The following is a 22,393-nucleotide window of genomic DNA, read 5'->3' on the forward strand; positions in this document are numbered from 1 at the left end:
TAATATATTTTTTAACAATAAAAAATTTAAAAAAGACCAGAAGTTGGGAGGAAGTGGGGAGGTAGGGTGGATCTGGGAGGAGTTAGAAGGAGAAGCAGGGGATGAATAGGATCAAAATATATTGTGTGCATATGAGAAATTCTCAAAGAATCAGTTAAAATATTACATTTTAAAGACACCAATAACAACAAATGCAGGCATGGATGTAGTAAAAGAGGAACCCTTACACACTGTTTGGAGTGCAAATTGTTGCAGCCACTATGGAAATTAGTCCAGAGGTTTCTCATAAAGCTAAGAATTGAATTACTGTATAAACTGCTATACCACTTGTGGTGGTTTGAATGAGAATGTCCCCCCATAGGCTTCAAGTATTTGAATATTTTGCCCCAGTTGGTGGAGCTGTTTATAGACATTTGCTAGAGGAAGCATATCACTGGGGGCAGGCTTTGAGAGTATATAGCCTTGCCCACTTTGAGTTTCTCTCTCTGTTTCCTGTGCCTGCTTGAAGTTGTGAGCCCTCAGCTTTCTGCTCTGGCTGCCTCTGCCACCATTCCTCCCCACCATGATGGACTCTTATTCTTCTGGAACCATAAGACAAAGTCTTCCTTCTACAAGTTGTCTTGGTCATGGTGTTTTATCACAGCAACAGAAAATAACTAATACATGGCTCCTGGGCATATATTCAAAGGACTTCACAGCCTATCTGTAAAGATACCTGCACATCCATGTTCGTTGTTGCCTTATTCACAATAGCTATGAAATAGAAGCAACCTATGTGTCCATCAATTGATGAATGGATAATGACAATGTAGTGCATATGTACAATGGAATTTTTCAGCTGTAAAGAAAAATGAAATTATGCAAATTTCAGGGAAATGAATGGAAACAGAAAATTGTACAGGGCGAGGCAATCCAGGCCCAGAAGGTATTCAGGGTGGTATCTATGCATATAACCATAGACAGAGATCATCCCTGGCCTTAACCAGAGAAACTTCTTATAAAGAAAAGGTGAATGGAGACTTGTGGTTATTCAAGATGAAGAGAATAAGCAATGGTTGTGGGCTAAGCCCTAAACAAGACATAAATATACCACTCCCTTTAAGGCTCAGGGAACACCGTGGAAGAGGCAGCAGAAATTGTGTAAAAGCCAGAAGATGGGGTGAAATGCCAATCTCTAGACTTAATATAACCATTGCAGTAACTCACAACTTTGGTTACCTGCACTGGGCACACACAACACCAATCCTATCAACAAGCAGTAATGGAAGTGGGGGGTAATCATGGGGTTCTATTTTTTTTACTCTGAGCTTTTATCTATTGATAGATTCTGGAAGAAGGGGAATCACTGTCTTTAATGGTGTACCCACTGCTGAGTCGACCAGGCTCCAATGGATAGTGCCAAACCCATGCTCACACAGATGGCCCTGATTAATCTCCATGGGCCATAGAACAAAGCAAACACACATGAACATGAGAGAGATTTTTGAGAAGTGAGATAGTGGGTAGAGGTGGTAGAAAGGCAGGGGGGTGAGAATGTATTGTATACATGCACAAAATTGACTAAGAACAAATTTAATTAATAAAATTTAATTAATTTTTAAACCCTAGAAATCCAACTAGCTATAACACTACTTCGCATGTACGTAAAGGACTGTAAGTCAACAAACCACAGAAATACTTCTACATCCATGTTTCTTGCCACACCACTTGTGATAGGCAAGAAATGCAACCAACCTAGATGTCTGTCAGCAAATGAATGGATAAAGAAATTGCAGTATACAAATAATTGAATTTTATTGAACTATAAAGAATAATGAAATAATGGCATCTTCAGAAAATGCATGTAACTGGAAATCATGCTAAGTAAAATAAGCAAAACTCAGAATAATACATAATCATCATTAATATGCAAATTCTAGATTTAAAATTATGTATGTGTATGCACACATACATACTAAAGAGCCATGCATGGTGGTATACACCAGTTACTGTAGAACTCAGAAAGGTGGAGGAGGTGGATTGTGTGTTTAACACTAGTCTAAGGTACATAGCAAGTTGCCAGCTAAGCTACATAGGGATGCTCATCTCAAACAAGGAAACACAAAGTAAATACTCAAAGATGTTGGAGTAGGAAGGCAGTGATTTCTTAAACAGAATCCCAAAGTAATTAGGCAATGAAATGAAATAGACAAATAGAATTATAAAAACTAAGGTGCTTCCCCACAGAAGAATAAGCAGATACCAAAATTAAGACATAACCTACAGGAGAAATATTTGTGATTATTCACCAGGCAATGGATCGATATGCAGAACTTTATAAGGAACTCAAAGAGCAAATATGAATAACACAAACAATCCAACTAAACTAAATAGATACTTCTCAAAAGAAGACATGCAGATGGACAATAACTACACACAAAAAATGCTCAGTGTCCCTAATCATCAGGAAAATGAAATCATAATGAGATAGCATCTCACTTCAGTTAGAATGACCATCATTAAGATATAAAAATAACAAATGTTGGCAAGCATGCAGAGAAAAGGAAACTCTTATATAATGTTGCTAGAAATGTAGATTAGTGCAGGCATTATGGAAAACAGTACAGAGATTCTTCAAACAGCTAAAAATAGAAATACCATACAATCCAGCAACTACACTGCTGGCTATGTATCTAAAGGAGATGAAATCATTACATTAAAAGATATATGCACTCCCGGTTTTATTGCAGTCTTAGTCACAATATTCAAAACACAGCATTATCCCAAATATTCTTCAAGATATTAGGATAAAAAGAAATTAGTAACGTGGATAGAATTTGAGACCTTTGTGCTAAATGAAGAAAAGCTAGACACAGAAGGACAAATATTACATGTTATCAATCAGTTTTGGAAAGTGATTGGTCAATCTTGCAGAAGAATGGACTGAATTGTAGTTACTTGAGATTGAGAAGCTGGGGTGAACTTATATTTCTAAATAAGTTCGATAAGGAGTATTAAAATGGAGGAACTACTTCTGGTACTTCTTTAACACAGTAGAGTAACTACAGGATAACATATATAGTGTGTGAGGCCGGGCATGGTGGTGCACGCCTTTAGTCCCAGCACTTAGGAAACAGAGGCAGGCGAATCACTGTGAGTTCAAAGCCAGCCTGGTCTACATAGTAAGTTCAGGTGAGCTGGGACTACAGGGAGACCCTGTCTCAATAAGACAAATATATATATGGTGTATCACAAAATGACTAGAAAAGAAGCATACAGAATCCACATCATATAAAAAAAGATTGTTTAAGGACATAAAAATGTTTATTATTTTGATCTGATTACTTCTTAAAATTGTTTGTAACTGGGTGTGGTGGCACATGCCTTTAATCCCAGCACTTGGGAGGCAGAGGCAGGTGGGTCTCTGTGAGATTGATGCCAGTCTGGTCTACACAATAAGTTCCAGGTCAACTGTGGTTACAGGGAGACCCTGCCTCAAAAAACAAAACAAAAAAGTGGTTGTTTGTATGTATGCATTTATGTGTGGGGAATATATGTGATATATGAGCATGTATGTTGGGTGTGACCTACTGAGTGTGTGAAGATCTACTGAATCATCTCCCTAGACCTTGGTTTTATTATTCCATGTTGTGTACATGTATTGGATTACCATAAACTACTCCATAAAGATGTATGAATATGTCTCAGTTAAGAAAAGAGCTGTGTGCATACTTATAATCCCAGCACACAGGAAGATGGAGACTTGGGGTCAGCCTGGGCTACAGAGTGATGAATTGTCTTAACATACACAGATAGGGGAAGGAGGAAGGGAGAAAAAAGAATGAGAAAGAAGCTGGGCATGGTGATGTACCTATTCGATCTCAGTACTACAGAGGCTGAGGCAGGAGGATCTCAAATTTTAGGCCAGTCTGGACTACAGAGTAGGACAATATATATGGGGTTCAAAGTCATACTATGGTTTATAAACATAATGTAGAACAATCAAATGAAATTAATATATAAATCACCTCAAATCATTTGAAATTTTATTTAACAATTTTGGAATGTATAATATACTAACAATATTCACCACATTGTGCAAAGAATATTTTAGAAAATTAAAAAACAAAAAAGGAAAGAAAGTCAATAGAGACTAGGGTGGAAAACTGAAAAAAATCCCACAAATTCAATGAAGTGTAGGATGTATAACAATGTTTATTAAAAGCTATAGTCAAATTAGTTCATTTTACAAAGGAAAACCTAGTTTGATATTAGAAAATCAAACTATAATTCACCTAATCAATGATTTAAAGTATAAAAATATGATGAGAGTTTTCCTCCACCTCAAGCTTTATTTATTTATTTGTTTATTCATTTCTTTATTTTATGTGTATAAGTGTTTTGCCTGCATGTATGTGAGTGCACCCATGTGTGCAATGTCTGAGGAAGCCAGAAGAGGGTGTCTGAGTCCCTGGAACTCAAGTTAGGAGTTAGTCACCATGTGGGTGCTGGGAACCGGACCAGGGTTCTCCAAAAAAGCAGTCAGTGCTCTTAATCACTGAGCCATGTCTACAGCCCCAAGATATGTTTTTAAAAGAGAGGAATGATATGATTATAACTCAAATAGGATAAAGGGTACCTGTTGGAAAAGAGAACAAAATGTGCTGAGAGTACTATCTTCGGAAGGTCTAAGCAGTGAATGTCTTTATTTTGGTGGGGGGTCTTTTTGAGACAGGGTCTCCCTGTAGCCTCAGCTGTCCTGGGACTCACTATGTAGACCAGGCTGGCCTTGAACTCACAGAGATCCACCTGCCTCCTGAGTGCTGGGACTAAAAGTGTGCACTACCACGTCCGGCTCAAATGTCTTGTTTTTAATCTGAATAGTAAATGCATGTGGGTTTATGCTATCATTATTCTTTCAACTGTATAGATAACTCTTCCCCCAATTTTTTTTATTACTAACTGAAATGAAAAATCTCCTCCTAGACACCTAAATTGGGGATTTTCGTGCTAGGCAGCCAGCAACAAAGGACACTTAAAGACTTGGAATCTTGAAAATAACATAAAAGATTGGGAAATTGAAAGGTCTTTAACCTACATCCTGAAACTGCCAGGGAAATGGCGGAGCACAGGAGAATTCCTGTAGGGACTCCTGTCTGTGACAGCACAGGAGGTAGAAATGAGTCACTTAGATCCATTCCTGAGAATCTACTGACAGTCAATCCAAAGGCAGAAACTGAGAAAGTTAAAATTTTTATTTAAAGTGTTAGACATTTTGATTTTGGAGACTCAGGTTCAGATAGCTCTGAATTAGTATTCTGTTGGTGGGATAAGTGGGAGTTTATATTGGTGGGAGTTGATGGACGGTAAGATACAAGTGTTATAGGACTGCTAGATGATAAAAAATTGTGTATGTAAAATGGAAATATGTATAAGGCAGTCTATGGAAAAAAAGTGGAGATGCTCATGCTGTAGATTTCTAGATAGCAGTATGAATTTTGCATAAATCCTGAGTCCTTAATAGCTGCCCAACTTCATTTTGAAAATCTCTTTTTAATGGTACTTTCATCATAAATTTGTCTTTTCACTAAGGAAATATTGCTGGGGAACCTTTAAACTTCGAAATTTATTATCTGTACTGTTTGTAGTAAAAATCTCATTCTGGCAGCTATGGTAATTGCCACTTTTTAATTTCTTCTGCCAAACATCAATCTCATTTACAAAATTTTCTTCTTTCTACCTTTGTCCTAATGTTTCTCCTAATGTTTTCTTCATTTTAGAAGACAAAGTTTTGGATGAGATAGCTTCTGACAGCTCCACTCAGGAGTAGTATTGAGATGTCTTTAGAGTTCAAACTTGTCTCAGTGCCCTCCTTTCCCTCTTTACTTCCTATAAAGGAAACTAAGATGGCAAAGAGAACAGCCCTGGGCAGGGGAACTTATCCAATTGAGTTTGAACCCCATAAACTCCTGTGGGATCCGGTATAAGAAATATACAAAAGCAGCATACAGTTTTCATCAAGTCCTACTCATGGGTATGTATCTGCAAGACTGAGGAAGGCTGCATGTGCAGGGAAATCCCTGTGTGAGACAGCCTGGCTTCCTTTGTTGCTACACAATATTATACAGTACTTTCATCGCAACTTCTCAATTAAAGGGAAAGAAAATATGCTACTTGTTCCATATTGAAGAAATACAATGAGAACATAAATTGAACATAAAATCCACGATTTCTGTTTTAAAATATTTTTATTAATAAAAAAGTACAGTAATCAGACAGAACACGTTTGCTTAGTACTCAAGCACACACCCTGCCTGGATGCCACAACAACAGTGCCCCATTGAGCTACAACAGAGTAACCTCTGGGTGGCCATGCTTACTGAGGCATTTCTGCAGTGTCTTCAGGAACATGACAAACTTGTATATGAGAGATTGCTCAAAGCCATACCTCTGGAGCAGGAACAAGTGTAAAATGGATTGAAAATAGGGTGCTGCCCTAAAGCACTAAAATAAGGAAGCACAAACATAAAAGTTATTGAGACTAATGCTTAATGTACTGTTTTATAATTTCTGTCAATAAACAATGACAAAGTCCAATAAATTCCTTCACTGTAGGCTCCTTTCCCGACCACTAAAAAAAGAGAGTCAATTTCTGGTACTGCTTTCCTGCTGTGACCTCCTGTCAAAAAAAAAAAAAAAAAAAAAAAAAAACCCAAGGATGAACCCTTTTTATTCAGGAATACAATAAAAACGCACTGTATACAACATAGTTATAAAAGTAATGTCCAACACAGCTATTTGTACTGACCCTAGGATACATCTATTGAAAGGGAAGGAGAATTTTTTAACAAAATAGTATCTCTTCCCTTGCCCCCAACATACCACCAGAAAATGAAATGAAAAGTAATAGCCAGTGTTTGAAAAACACCTGCATAATTTTCATTTCTTCCAGTCCACTCCCAACCCAACCACCCCACCCCATACCCCTCCTACTTTTACTGTTCAATGTACAGTACGCAGAGAAAGACAAAATTTAACCGATGAAATTGAACTGGCCAAAGACTAACAGCCCTTGAGAAGTTGTCTTTGTGCTTCTGACAAAAGTACATGTGATGCAGTCCAAGAAAAGTAAAAAATGGGGGAGGGGTACTTTTAAAACCGTGTATTTTGCCTATTATTTTAGGTACTAATATTTTTTGAGTCTGGAAACAGTTGATAATCCTATAGTTAGTAACAAAGGGAATGTAGGGAAACTGAGAGTAAGAAAAGAAATATATTGCTTCCAGTGGCTACTCTTCAATTATCTTTCATGTTGACTCAAATTTAAATATTTATGGGTACATGAGGGCTAATCTTTTCATAAGGTAAATATAGGATACTCTAATTATCATCATAGTAATGATTATAATACTTGCTTGTTCAATTAGAGATTGCTCATCATTTTTTGACACCTGTTAAGAAGCCTCACAAACCTTCTGTGAGGTAGACATGTGGATCCCATTTTGTAGATGGGTTAATAGAGGCACAGAGAGGTGATGTGACTTGCCTAGAAACTGGGGAAAATAGAGAAGAGAGGTGACTCAGGTACCACCCAGTTGTCAGAGATCCATATATAGTAGAGAAAAAAATAGTGCTAAGTAGTTCTTTAAATTGGGCCCATGCAGTTTCTTATCCACCCTTTATATAGGAATCAGCACACTATAGAAGATCAGTAAGTTCCTTTGACTTATTCAAAGTTAGGTCCATTTCCAATGGTTTGATTCATGCATGAGAAAATGTTTTGAGAGTAGGCTAGAACCGAAAATATAGATAACTCTAATTCTAAAATTTTGTTGACCATTTTGTTTTAAAGAGCTGTTGAAATTCTAAAACGTTACTATTGTGTACATAAGCACCAGGTTCTAGCTAATAGATTTTTCTTATGGGAGTACAGGATAACACTTAAAACACTGTTAATATGTATCTAAATTGGATTTAGACAATTGATAAATAAATGGCAGAATGTGGAACCATGTTTCTCATTATAGGAATGGGAGGCTATGCAAATAATTAAGAGAAAGAAACTAGACATGTAGCAATAGGGTTGAAGACATCAATATAAACTCATGTATAGCTAAAGAAACAGATGATTACCTACAGAAATGTTTACAGACATGTGCATATATGTAAATTAATATATACACACATATATTTCCTTGTTGTGTTGGTGGACAAGGCCCTGAAACAACCATAACCCTAAAGCAACAAACATACACAGTGCTGGGATCTTGGTTTCTAATACAACTTTTTACGGATAGGAACCAAGACTCGTTGCAGATGTGGCTGATTATAGAACTGACCTCACAAAAAAGCAAGGTGAGCCTGAAACATCTTTCTGTGCCAGAAATTAAACACAGGCTAAAAAAAGAAAAAAGGTGGGTTACATCAAAAAGATTTCCGGTATCAATTCAAAAGAGCTCCTACTGGAAAAGCTACAACAATTTGAGCAACAAAATAAAACCAGCATCGGATTATAATATAAACTATAAAATAAATATCAATGAATCCATGCTGATATATATAAATGAACAATTATATAAATAAATAAATGAGGAGGAGGGAAATATCTCATACAGAATTTCAAATAATGTAGATACTTGCTCTCAAGGACTTCATGCACAGCTCACCATTTCTTATGTGTAGTCTACATATAATAACTTCCTTCCAAAGAGGTGCAATATGGATAGGAGGAAAAAGGGTAGAAATCTCATATGCACTACCTCAGTCATATGATTAAGGATAGTATGATAAGTCATGGAAATACAACGGCAAGAAAATAGTAATTCACTTGTGTGGTTGTGCTGGTCCAAATCCAGTATCCTAGTGTCTTCATGAGAAGAATAATCAGATAAATCCCAATTGAAGAACATACTCTTCAAAACTCCCAAGGTCCTTGAAAGCAAAGTAAGTCTGAGAAGCTGTGACATCCAAGAAGAGACTACGGAGCTATGATTATTAATGTAATATATTCTGAATGAGATACTAAAACAAAAAGGATAGCAAATAAAAATTAAGTGTGAATAAAGTATTGACTTTAGTTAATATTAATGTATCAATATTGTTTCACTAATTGTAACAAATGAAGCATACTAATGCAAGATGTTAATAACAGAAGAAACTAGATGTGGATGGAGTAAACAGGAACTATTTTCATAATTTTTTCCTGAAAATCTAAAAGAGTTCCAAAATGGAAAGTTTACTTAAAAAGAAATTCTTATCACGAAGCTTTGTGTTTTGCACATAAGAAAACTCCACTTAATCCATCCAACCAGTTCACATTTCATACGTTTAAAAATTGTAATAATCACCAGGCATGGTGGCACACGCCTTTAATCCCAGCACTTGGGAGGCAGAGGCAGGTGGATTTCTGTGAGTTCAAGGCCAGCCTGGTCTACACAGTGAGTTCCAGGACAGCTGGGGCTACAGGGAGACCCTGCCTCAAAAAAAAATTGTAATAATCACTAGAAACGATGGTGCATGCCTTTAATTGCGGCACTCAGGAGGCAGAGGCAGGCGGATCTCTGTGAGTTTGAGGCCAGCCTGGTCTACATAGTGAGTTCCAGGCCAGCTGGGGCTATGGGGAGAACCTGCCTCAAAAAGACAAAAAAATTATAATTATTAATAGTTCAATTATCAATTAGTTCAACTGCCAATCATCTACAGGAGGAATTCCATTGTGACAAATTTCTGAATATTATCCATCCCTATGAAATTTCCATATCCTAGGCAAATATCATATGAACAGTGCTTTACCAGTGTAAGCACATCAAACTCAATTAAACCTTGACTGTTAACCAAGAGAAATGCATTTCATTTCCTTTCTACTTGACTATCTTTGTAGCAAAGTTTTATGTGCTTTTGGTGCAGCAATTCTGCACTGTATTCTATTTGGATCTGTTTATTCTGTGAAATCGTCTTAATGATTCCTGACACATTTTTAAAGCATATATTTGTAATTGAAAGATTTACCGTTTGTTGAAAAAGGTCAATGAAAATAGTGTTAGAATTGCTTTTTGACTAAAGAGAAAGCATTCGCAAAGTCACTACTTTGCAGAATATTCGAGTAAAGGCTCAGAGATGCTAGGAATGTTGATATTTGGGATCATAATTTGATCATTTTAATGAGTATAATAACGATAGTGTTCAGATATGCATAGACTATGTGTCTAAATGCAAAAGAGTCTGAGGTCTAAGGGGCACATACCAATTTTGAACTCTGGAAAACTAATTTTAGGATCCAAAATGGAAAAAAAAATGGGTAAGCCTTTGGACTATAAAATATTGTACCAAGTACTCAATTATAAGCTTAAATCCACACATGATGGTAATTCACATTTACCAATCTGTCTTAACACTTACATAGTGATTCCCATTAATAGATTGGCCCTAGATACTTATTAGTGCTTTAATAATTAGTGTATAGCTGGGAATTTATATGCCCCAAATCAAGAAAAATCCCATATCAAGACAGTGTTAATAGTAAAAACCTATATGTCATCTTGAAAAGTACAAGAAGTCCTTAATTTATCGAGTTTATGGCCTAGAAAGATATAGCAACTTCAAACAAGATAAATAAAAATCTAGATATTATCAAAATGTGAAAATAGAAAGACTGTGTACCTAATGTTAAATGTCAATGACCATAAGACTGTTTTACTTACTTCGTCATCAACTACACATTAATTTTGACGGATCTAAAGTTTTCTTAAGTATAACATATAAAATTGGACAAATATTGCAACCAATCACATTTTCTTTTTCTTTAATTTGGTTTAATAATGTGATCCCTGGGAGAAGGACTATACAGGTCTATAAGGCCGCAAGGAACTATCTGGAGAAAGAATCTGACCCGTATTTGTCTCATCTGTAAAATATGAGGCATGAGTAGAACTAGACAGCTAACAGGATCCCTTTTTGATGGTAGAATTCTATGATTTACTCAGTAAGGACCGCTACAGGAGGTAGTAACCTAAATTATTCAAGAAGGAACTTTTTGAATATCTGACAAGAAAAAAATAAGGTTTAGTACGAAAAGAACTTTTAAGACAGAGGCTGTCCAATCCAATTGATACGAAGCCCCTCTCTTCTTTCCCCAGGAGAGGAAATAAGTCATGTAGAGGTAGATCTGAGGTCCGGGGGTGGGAACAGAGGGTTTTATGTCCCAGAGAATATTATGAACAGTCTGATTGGGCAACCAAATATATATTATGCAACCTGCTGTTATGGCTAAAAGAAATGGCTTAGGTGTTCATAGTACTTGTAAAACATTAAATTACTTTTTGTATGTCAATTGCCACAAAAAATTTTATATTCCATTCAAAACAGAAGAATGAGTGCCATAATTCCATGAAGTAAACAAAATTCTTTTAGTCCCAACCTTCACCTCTGCATAACATGACCTCAGTGTGCAATTTCTCATCAGGTGATTCGCTGAATAGTTGCATTATGTAAACAAACAAGCAAACAAACAAACAAAACAGTACAGTGTGGCCCATCAAAACACTGTCTCAACAGGCTTCCATTTGAATGAGGTTTGGGATTAGCAGTAGTTCTAATATCTTATTCAAATAATAATAATTGTCCTGTATTTGCTCACAGGGTCATCCCAGGTTTGCTTTTTCCTGTCACTACTCAATGTTTTTTTCAAGAATACTTCTCCCGACTGATCTGTCTTTTTGTGCTTTGAATATTTGTCCAAATTTAACCTAAAAATAATGCAATTGTGCTACAAAATCTTTAATCATAAAGAAGCATAAGGACAAGAAAAAAAATCTCTTCTTTTGATGAACTTCATAAAAATGACCAACCCTCCTGTCCAAAACTTAAACTGTAAGAACAAGTAAAACTGGACCTGTAAAATCTTTAGGTTTGGTCTGAGACTATATTTCAGACTCAATTCTCTGTAAATCTTACTAATCAACTATACTGTTTTGCCCCTTGTATCTATGAATTTGAAAAAAATCTCATTTTAGGATATCCCTAAATGCCTTTAAGTACTGATTTCTCTCTCTCTCTCTGTCTCTCTCTCTCTTTCTCTCTCTCTCTTTCTCTCTCCCTATGTATATATATATATATGTATATAAGTACATACATATATACATATATATGGATAAAAGTTCTAGAAAATGAGAAAAATGGGGGTGGGAAAAAGCAGCGTATGTTTGTTCACAGCCTTAAGTTTGATTTCTGTTTTGTTATTTTAGGAAAAAGGTCTATTACACAGCATGGGGGAGGGCAGCCATGGGTGCCACACTGGAATTCAACCTACGGAGAGGTTGAAAAAACTGAAGTCTGGACAGTGGAAAGGTGAAAGTAGAATATGAAGAACCCCCTGGGAGACCAGCTAACTTTTTCTCCAGTCTCATTAACCTGGCTCAGTAGGCTGTTCAAACCCCAATCACAGGGGCAAGATGTAGTCAAAGAGGAAAAAATGGTCTTGACCTCAGTGTACACACAAGAGACCAGTGCAGCTCCTCTGCTGTGACTTGTGATATTCACATGGTGTCATGGCGCCGGCGGTGCAGGGACAAGTGGTCAGATCGAGAAAAACTGCGGTTGCAGTCTGTGCACCGGAAGGGCTTGATGCCTGTGTGCTTTCGGAAATGGCGAGTGAGCTCATCTGAGCGAGCAAATTTCCAGGAGCAGCCATCCCAAGTGCATTTATAAGGCTTCTCTCCTGTAAGGGGAATATGACAAACAAAGGCAATCAGGAGATGACTGGTGACTAGAAAGACAGAAGAATGCATAATTTATATCACAGCGTACCTTGAAGGCATGCTCTCATTTACCTTTTAAATTAATTAGTTTGACAAATAGCATATATATTTGTCATCTACATGGTTTGAAATACCTATACATATGTGGTGCATTGGTTAAATCTAGCTAATTAATATATACACCCCATATATATATATATATATATATATATATATGTTTTGTGGTGGTGAGAATGCTTAAAGCCTACTCTAGAGCACACTGTTTTTCACAGAAGTCTTAAAGTAAGGCTAACATGGTAGAGTGGAGAGGACATAGGCTCTGTCTCAAGCTGGTCTTTGAATTCTGGCTCTGCCACACTAACCAACTGATTTTAAGTAATCACTTTCCCCATCCAAGTCTATTTCCTCAACTCTAAATGGGGTATGAGTGAAAATATCTTACAAGGCTATTTGAAACATTTTTAAAAGGTATGTAATAGAAGCCATTCATAGTGAAGCATACCTCAAATCTCAGCACTCAGGAGGTAGAGGCAGGAAGAACATTGTAATTTTGAGGCCAGCTTGGTCTGCACAGTGAGTTCCAGGGTAGGCAAGGCTATATAGTGAGATGCTGTCTCAAAAGAAAAAGATATTAGATACTACTTAACAGTACAACTGGAATCCAAACTGTATTAGTTTAAATTTCTTATTTCTGGGACCAAATATCTGACGAAAAGCAAGTTAGGGGAGAAAGGCTCATTATGACATGATGACAGGAGGCTCCACATTGACAAGAGTTTGATTCACCTGTGTGCACACATCTCTGCACATCAGGAAGGACAAAGAGGGTGGAAAGTGGGACTGGGCTCTAAATTTCAAAGCATGCCTCCTAGAGTTGTACTTCCTAGCTAAGTTCCACCTGCCAGAATTCCATAACTTCCCTGAACAGCATCACCAGCTGGTGACCAAATTTTCAAACACATGAGTTTGTTGGGTACATTTTAGATACAAATAGTAACACAAACCTAGGTGGTTGACACTTTCCATTCTACCACAGTATACTAGCTATATCCTCTTATCTAATACTTCCTAATGAACAATCTGAAATAGAGCCATCCTCAGTAAGAACATGTGATTCAGTGGAAAGAGCACTCAGCTAAATGTTTCTTCTGTTTAAGGTCAGAAACTCAAGTGCATGGAATGGCACAGTACTAAGTCTAACTTTTTAAAAAAGATCCACACTCAGAATTTTCACATCCTAACTGCATTATATATGGGATATACATGCTCAGGACAAAAAAGTGGAAAAGTAGTACAAAACACATTAACACAGCATGATCCCATTATATGCATATGTTACACGCCCACACTCTTGTATACTCAGGTGGCATTGACACACTGAAGTGCAAATTATTCGAGAAAGTGTTAATAATGAGGAAAGTAAGGGTAAAGAATAGTGGGAGACTTTTCAATTTTACATCTTTTTGTACTGTTTGGGTACTTTAAAATCATGATATATATTTTAGTAAAATATTTAAGCTAGGAGTGGTAAAATTCTGTAATCTCAGTATTAGAGTAAGGGAGGTAAGAGGTTCAAGAATTTGAGGCCAGACTTTGCTCCTTAGTGAGATTGTCACAAATTAATTAATTAATTAAAGGAAATAAGCTATATAAACATGAATAAGTATTAACTGTGATTAAGTGTGGATCATAAAATTAGGGTAATACTTGTTTTCCCCTTAATATAGCTGTTTTTTTCTATAATGAGCACATACTATTTTATAATCAGACACAAACAATAATGCAGACACAAAATGTTTAAGATTTTAAGTATTTTTTCTTCGGGTTCTTGTCCCTCCTTTCCTCGTTATAAAATTTCCAAATCATTTTCCAAAGCAACATTCTTGCTTTAAATTCTGGCAGGAAGCTGGGTGTGGTGACACATGCCTTTAATCTCAGTATTTGGGAGGCAGAGGCAGGCAGATCTCTGTGAGTTCAAGGCCAGCCTGGTGTACACAGTGGGTTCCAGTACACCTGGGGCTACAGGGAAACCTTGTCTCAAAAAAGACAAAAAAAAATTCTGGTGGTTATCTGATTTGCATATACTTGTTTTTTGGGGTTTTGTTTCTTGGTTTGTTTGTTTTTTTTTAAACATAAACTGTTTTTTAACCCTCCCAAATATTCACTAATTAACTGTATAGCTTTTAGATAATGGAGAACAAATAGAATTCAGCCTGACTCACAGATCTGGACCATTACCAGAAACCATTTGGTTGATTAAAGATGTTAGTTATTGAACATTTCAGTATTCAAAAATTGCAACACTAGCTGCAAAGAATAATGACATACAACTCAATCTATTAAGACTGAAGATGATCAAGCCCAGTGTGATGGTGCACGCCTTTAGTCCCAGCACTCAGGAGGCAGAGGCAGGTGGATCTGTATGAGAGCCAGGCCAGCCTGGTGTACATAGCAAGTGCCAGGCCAGCTATGGCTATAGGGAGACCCTGTCTCAAAAACACAAAATAAAGTATAATGTTCTATTCACTCATGCTAAATTTTTACAAAGTTTACTCTTAAACTTAACCCTTTTAACAAAACAAACTGAGTGGGTCTATTGAGTGGTGGCTGCTTACTTTATTGTAGAGGACCCATGCTTTGATTTTTATGATGAACCCAAATAACACAAATTCAAATTTATGTAGTCTGTTTTAAGATTGTAATAAAAATGTGTCTGGACCCCGCTCTCCTCCTACAATGGGCACTGGCCCCCTTCTTCTCTTGACACCCCAGACCTGTGGACTACCGTCTTGGCCCAGACTCCCCACTTCTTCCTGATCCTTTGTACCCAAACCAACCCAATTCCTCAGTCTAGGCCCCTGGAGGCCTCAAAGCCTGTTCCCTTCCCCACCTCACCTTTATATACCTGAGGCCAGCCTTCATCCCTGGCTGTCCCACCTCCAACCTGGATTCCTGAGAACAGCCTCCTTCCCTGCTTGCTCTGGATTCCTGAGACCAGGCTCCTTCCCTGCTTGCTCTGGATTCCTGAGACCAGCCTCCTTCCCTGACTGCCTGAGAGTCCTGAATCGTATTAGAGTAAGGGAGGTAAGAGGTTCAAGAATTTGAGGCCAGACTTTGCTCCTTAGTGAGATTGTCACAAATTAATTAATTAATTAAAGGAAATAAGCTATATAAACATGAATAAGTATTAACTGTGATTAAGTGTGGATCATAAAATTAGGGTAATACTTGTTTTCCCCTTAATATAGCTGTTTTTTTCTATAATGAGCACATACTATTTTATAATCAGACACAAACAATAATGCAGACACAAAATGTTTAAGATTTTAAGTATTTTTTCTTCGGGTTCTTGTCCCTCCTTTCCTCGTTATAAAATTTCCAAATCATTTTCCAAAGCAACATTCTTGCTTTAAATTCTGGCAGGAAGCTGGGTGTGGTGACACATGCCTTTAATCTCAGTATTTGGGAGGCAGAGGCAGGCAGATCTCTGTGAGTTCAAGGCCAGCCTGGTGTACACAGTGGGTTCCAGTACACCTGGGGCTACAGGGAAACCTTGTCTCAAAAAAGACAAAAAAAAATTCTGGTGGTTATCTGATTTGCATATACTTGTTTTTTGGGGTTTTGTTTCTTGGTTTGTTTGTTTTTTTTTAAACATAAACTGTTTTTTAACCCTCCCAAATATTCACTAATTAACTGTATAGCTTTTAGATAATGGAGAACAAATAGAATTCAGCCTGACTCACAGATCTGGACCATTACCAGAAACCATTTGGTTGATTAAAGATGTTAGTTATTGAACATTTCAGTATTCAAAAATTGCAACACTAGCTGCAAAGAATAATGACATACAACTCAATCTATTAAGACTGAAGATGATCAAGCCCAGTGTGATGGTGCACGCCTTTAGTCCCAGCACTCAGGAGGCAGAGGCAGGTGGATCTGTATGAGAGCCAGGCCAGCCTGGTGTACATAGCAAGTGCCAGGCCAGCTATGGCTATAGGGAGACCCTGTCTCAAAAACACAAAATGAAACAAAACAAAACAAAAAAACCCCAAGACTGAAGATGGTCAATGAAATGTTATCAAATGAGAAGTAAAACATATTGAATGAACACACACAGAGACACACACATACACACACACACACACACACACACACACACACACACACACACACCAAACAAAAGGAAAAGACAGGAAGGCTACACAGAAATTATTAACAGGTAGAAAGGAGAATGAGATTTCAGAGACTATAAAGAGTGTTTAAATGAAATTTTTGACTTTTTCCTTAAACCATCTCCACACCTCACAAAGATCACATTGTAATGTATATATTTTGTTGCAATTGCTCAAGGATGTCTCCTGAGAATTCCTATTTTCACTACAATCATACTGTAACACCGATTTGTTAAATTAGTGACACCATGTGGCAATCTGAGCTCACTGCTAGAGTATCCGAACTTAAAACAGTAATTCAACAAGCAATCCATCTTTCTATCTCAAAATCATTTATATCTTGTTATGATTAAACACACATTTGTTCAAGGTAAGTTCATATGACTCCCCATAACCCCCATCAACTTATCATCTGGATAGAAGAATGAAACACATATAGGAAAAAAGAGTTTGTGCTATATAGCAAACACACGAACCACATGAAAAAGGTAGCGTGATATAAATTCTAAAGCTGGATAATCTCTAGGATAATGTGAAGGCATTGAGATGGAGGAATGGATAGGCTTCAGGTGAGTGTAAGAGAAGGCAAAAAAAAAACAACTCAATCAGTTGCTGGCAAGGTTTGATATGTTAGTGTTATCTTAACATCAAGACCTAATGAGGACACAACAAAAAGGAAAACTACAGACCAACATTCTTGATGAACATAGATGCAAAAATCTCCAACAAGATACTTTCAAACAGAATTAAACAGCATAGCAAAAAGATAATGAACCACAAATAACCTGATCTCATTCTTGATATGCCAGGATGGGTTAATGTATATAAACCAATAACTGCAATATGGCACACAAATAGAATCAAGGATTTAAAAAGTCACATGCTAATCTCAGTAAATGCAGGAAAGAACTGTGATACAGTTCAATATGCATTCATGACATAAGCTTTGAAGAAATTCAGAATAGAATAATCATATCTCAACATGATAAAAATTATATACAATAAACCTATGACAAGCATAATACTGAATGGAGAAAAACAAAGTATTTTCTGTAAAAGAGAAAGAGGTCCATACTCCACACTCCTTTGCAATATAGTACATGAGATTTTAGCCAGAATAATAAAGCAAGACAAAAACTAAGAAATAAGAGGCTAGTAAGATGATTCACTGAGTAAAAGCTCTTGTTACCAAGTCTGACAACTGGAGTTTGATCCCTGAGACCCATACGGATGAAGGAGAGAACTGACTCCTTCAAGTTATCCTCTGATCTCCATACACAGGCTGTGGCACAAGTGCCTACCTCCACACAAAATAAATAATTATAGCTTTTAAAAGCAAGAAGTAGGGCCAGGTGTGGTGGTGCACGCCTTTAATCCCAGCACTTCGAAGGCAGAGGCAGGCAGCGCTCTATGAGTACAAGGCCAGCCTGGTCTACATAGTGAGTTCTAGGCCAGCTGGGGCTACAGGGAGACCCCATCTCAAAAAAAGACCAAAAAAAGCAAGAAATAAGAAATAGGGAAACAGTCCCACTCACAAAGGTGTCAAAATTGTGCAGGAATAAATCTAACCAAGGAGATGAAAGACCACTACAATGAAAATTATCAAACACTAAAGAAATTCAAAATATTTTAAGATGGAGAGCTCTCTCAATTTACTGAACTGGCTAAATTAATACTGTAAAAAATGATCCTATCTCTAAAATCAGTCTATATAGTCAATGTAATCCCTATCAAAATTCCAAAGTGGGGGCTTTAGAAATGGTTCAGAAGTTAAGGGCAGTGACTGCTCTTGCAGAAGACCCACTTGGTGGCCAACAACCATCCTTATCTTCAGTTTCAGGGAACCATCGGCCTTTTCTGGCCTCCACAGGCACTGCATGGGTGTGGTACATTTACACACACACAAACAAAACACTCATACACATAAAATAAAAATAAATAAATTGTAATATTACAAAGAGTTCTTCAAAGAAATAAAGACTATCCTGAATTTACATGGAAGTATAAATGACCTAAATAGTCAAAGCTAAGCAAAAAGAGGTGTTATAATGTTTCATTTCAAAATATACTACAGAGAAACAATAAGAAAACAAGGAACACAGAACTGATATAAAACCAGACACAGACCAATGGCATATATTCAAAGACCCAGAAATAAATCCACACATCTACAACAATTTGATTCTTTACAAAAGTGCAAAAAAAAAAAAAAAACCACCACCATAACAACAAAAACCCGGCTATATTTTTATATAAAATGGTCTCAATGGTTATGCTTGGTTCCCAGTTAGTGACGCTATTAAGAAGTAATTAGATGATGAAGGCTCTGATTGATCCTTTAATCCAGTAATGCTCTTACAGCTTGATGATATTATTGGTAAGTGACTGAAAATAGGAGGTGGGGCCTGAGTAGAAGAAGTAAATCACTAGGAACATGACTTTGAAGGTACATCTTGTCCATGTCCTTTCTTTATTTACTCTTTCTGCCTTGTGTAAGGTGAGTCACTTGTTCCACCACATGCCCTTCACTATGATGTTCTGTTTCACCAGAAGCAGTGAAGACAAGTGGTCATGGACTAAAACCTCTGAAACCAAGAACCAAAATAAATCTTTCCTTTTTAAAGTTGATTTGCTCAGATATTTAGTTACAATCACAAGAAGTATCTAATGCTGGTACACTGGAGAAAGGGCACACTTTGCAATAAATTGTGCTGGCAAAACTGGAACAATGAAAATATATCAGTAACTCTCACCCTATTTAAAACTCAATTCTAAAAGGTTCAGAAGTTAATGTAAGAACAATAATTTTGAAACTATTACAGGAAAACATAAGCAAAACACTTCAAAATGTAGGTATAAGCAACAATTTCCTGAATATGATTCCAATAGCTCAGGAAATAAAATCAAGACTTGGCACATGAGATTATATTAAATTTAAAAGCACCTGAAGAATAAAGGAGATCATCAACAGAACAGAGAGACAACCGATAGAATGGGAGGAAACCTTGGCTAGCTATTCATCTGACAGAGGATTAATATCTAGAATACATAAAGAGCTCAAAAATTTAACAAGGGAAGAGTAAATAATTCACTCAATAAATGGAAAATGATTGAACAGACAGTTCTAAAAGAAAAAACACAAATGTCCCAACAAATGCATGAAAAAAAGCTTAACACTTTTAGTTATCAGGGATGCACAAAAGAAAGCTACATTGAGTCAGAATGACTACTATAATAAACAAACACAAATAACAGAATATGCTGACAAGGATGTAGAGAAAAGGAATCCTTATATGCTGTTGGTGGAAATGTAAACTAGTACAGCCACCATGGAAAACAATATGGAGAATCCTTAAAGACCTTAAAATATAAGTAGTGCAGTGGTGCATGCCTATAATCTAAAACTTGAGAGGTGGAAGCAGGAGGATCAGGAACTCAAGGTCAGCCTTATCTACATAGAATGAAGACATCCTTGACTACATGAGGCCCTGTGTCAAAACAAAACAAAAATCTAAGGGGCTAGTAATATAGCTCAGTTGGTAGTGTGCTTGCCTATCATGCATGATACCCTGGGTTTGATCCCCAACACTGCCTAAATGAGATGTGGTAGTACATCTACTCCAAACGTACCAGGCTTCATGTTTGTTAGGCTGGTTTTATAACTTTTAAGACTAAGAAAGAGTAAAAATAATAAATGAAGCCTATATCTATGAGTATAAATGATCAGTTTTTGTTTCAAGACTTCTCTTCCTAGCTCAAAGACTTTGTTTCTATCTTGCGCGCTCGCATGTGTGTGTGTGCGCGTGCACACGTGTGTGTGTGTGTGTATGTGTGTGTATGTTGTGTGTTGTGTGTTGTGTGTGTTGGGAGTAGAATAGTGAAATTAGGGGTGGGGGTGGGCAGACCTGTATGGATTCTGCGGTGAGCTTTCAGGTGAGAGCTTTTGGTGTACACTTTGCTGCATCCTGCAAAGTCACACTGGTGAATCCGTCTTCTCTTTAAGTCAAGTGACTCTTCCCCCTGCATTTGGGCCACTGTTGCTGGTCTAAGCAAAGAAAGAAAGATAAGGCCAAGCTACGACTTTAAAATGATGGTTAAAAAAATCTGTTTGCATACAGTGGTGTTAAGCTCATACCATCTTATAATTTATTCAAATTTAATGCTAGCTCCCCGAGAGATGAAATAATTGGAATAATGTAAGCAATTCTCTCAACTAAATCACTGCTCAGTAAATGCAGGTCCCTGAGAAAGCATGGGAGGTGGTAATTTTTCCTTGGGTAGCTGTGTTCTCAAACAGTGTGATCATTTTACTTCAACAAGTGGCATTCTTGTGCTTAACAAAATGTGTTTTTTCATACAACATGGTTGCTAAACACAAGCTAATTGCTTCCAATTAGTTTCAAATTTAGAAGACCAGGCTGTTTGAAATTTACATAGAGCAACAGTACAAAATTGTGATTTATAGGAAATTTGAAGATTTTTTTCAATGATAAAACTGATGACGTACAATTAGAGCGTAACTATCATTGCATACATGAACATATACATGTATGTACACATACTCATATACTTCTCAGGGAAAGCAGTTTACCTATATTTTATTTTCCTTAAATGTTTACTGCTGTGTTCGATTAATTCCACCTCTATACCTGCGTGAAGGCATACACACATACAGAAAGAGAGAGAGAGGGAGAGAGAGTACTTACTCTTGTTGCAATCCCTGAAGACTCTGTAAGGCTGAAGATCCACTCTCAATTGCACTTTCCTCACTATCACTTGGTATCTCCAGTGGAGACATGGAGGTGGGGTCAACTTTTACTAAAAGCAAAGAAAAGGAGCACTGTGGATCATAATGAATGTACTTTTACAATTATTTTCAAGAGTCTCAGTTTGGCCCACATGGAGAAGTGGAAGTAAAATACAGAAATAATAAGAAAAGAGAAGTAAGCTAAAAAAATTAGCACAGCAAAGAACAGAGAATTCTTTGAAGGAAGGGTGGTATGGACTGTTCTGATATCACTAGAATGTGAATTTCCCTTGGACAAGATCTGAGTGTGATTCATCTAAGGTTCTACCTCTAGCTCCTAGGAAAGGGTCTGCAGAAAAGACAGGTTCAATGTATTTTTGTTGAATTGCATTTTCTGAATAGTTCTCTGGCTATCTTGAGATAATTCCTAGGATTATCCCAGCAATTAGAACATCTCCTTTAGCACCCATGTTCCTAACTTGAAATAAGTCATTCTTCCTTTCTCTTGTGTTTGGGCAAGCACTCAAATATTTCTTATTATAATACAATCATTGATGTTGTTGACTCCTAAAAAACTCAGTCAAGTAGTGAGCTTGGATCCAGTGAAAGCTTCATTTCTTTTTGTTACACAAAAGAAACTTAAGAGTGGATATGAAGAAAGTATTTGGCTAGCATAGCTATCTCTACACTTTGATCATGGATCATTCACTAAAAAGTCTTAAGTATGCATCTCAGTA

At 36.9% G+C, this 22,393-nt stretch overlaps 1 protein-coding gene across 7 annotated transcripts in view; it reads right to left on the reverse strand.

The window, feature by feature from the left end:
• Positions 1-22,393, reverse strand: part of Klf8 (Kruppel like factor 8) — a 257,155-nt gene that overhangs the window by 41,699 nt on the left and 193,063 nt on the right. For 6 of the 7 annotated variants that reach the window (XM_029561703.1, XM_008829260.3, XM_029561702.1 and 3 more), the window contains 3 exons: positions 21,616-21,727; positions 20,815-20,954; positions 9,523-12,694 (listed from right to left, as the gene is read on the reverse strand). In XM_029561703.1, coding sequence (XP_029417563.1) covers positions 12,513-12,694; positions 20,815-20,954; positions 21,616-21,727 — 434 coding nt within the window. In that variant the 3' untranslated portion in view covers positions 9,523-12,512. Of the gene's footprint in view, positions 1-9,522; positions 12,695-20,814; positions 20,955-21,615; positions 21,728-22,393 lie in introns of those variants that run through there. The other variant, XM_029561700.1, reaches the window with a different exon arrangement.

The sequence above is a fragment of the Nannospalax galili genome, unplaced genomic scaffold (assembly GCF_000622305.1).
Source record: "Nannospalax galili isolate Female #2095 unplaced genomic scaffold, S.galili_v1.0 scaffold994, whole genome shotgun sequence".
Taxonomy (NCBI): Eukaryota; Metazoa; Chordata; class Mammalia; order Rodentia; family Spalacidae; genus Nannospalax; species Nannospalax galili.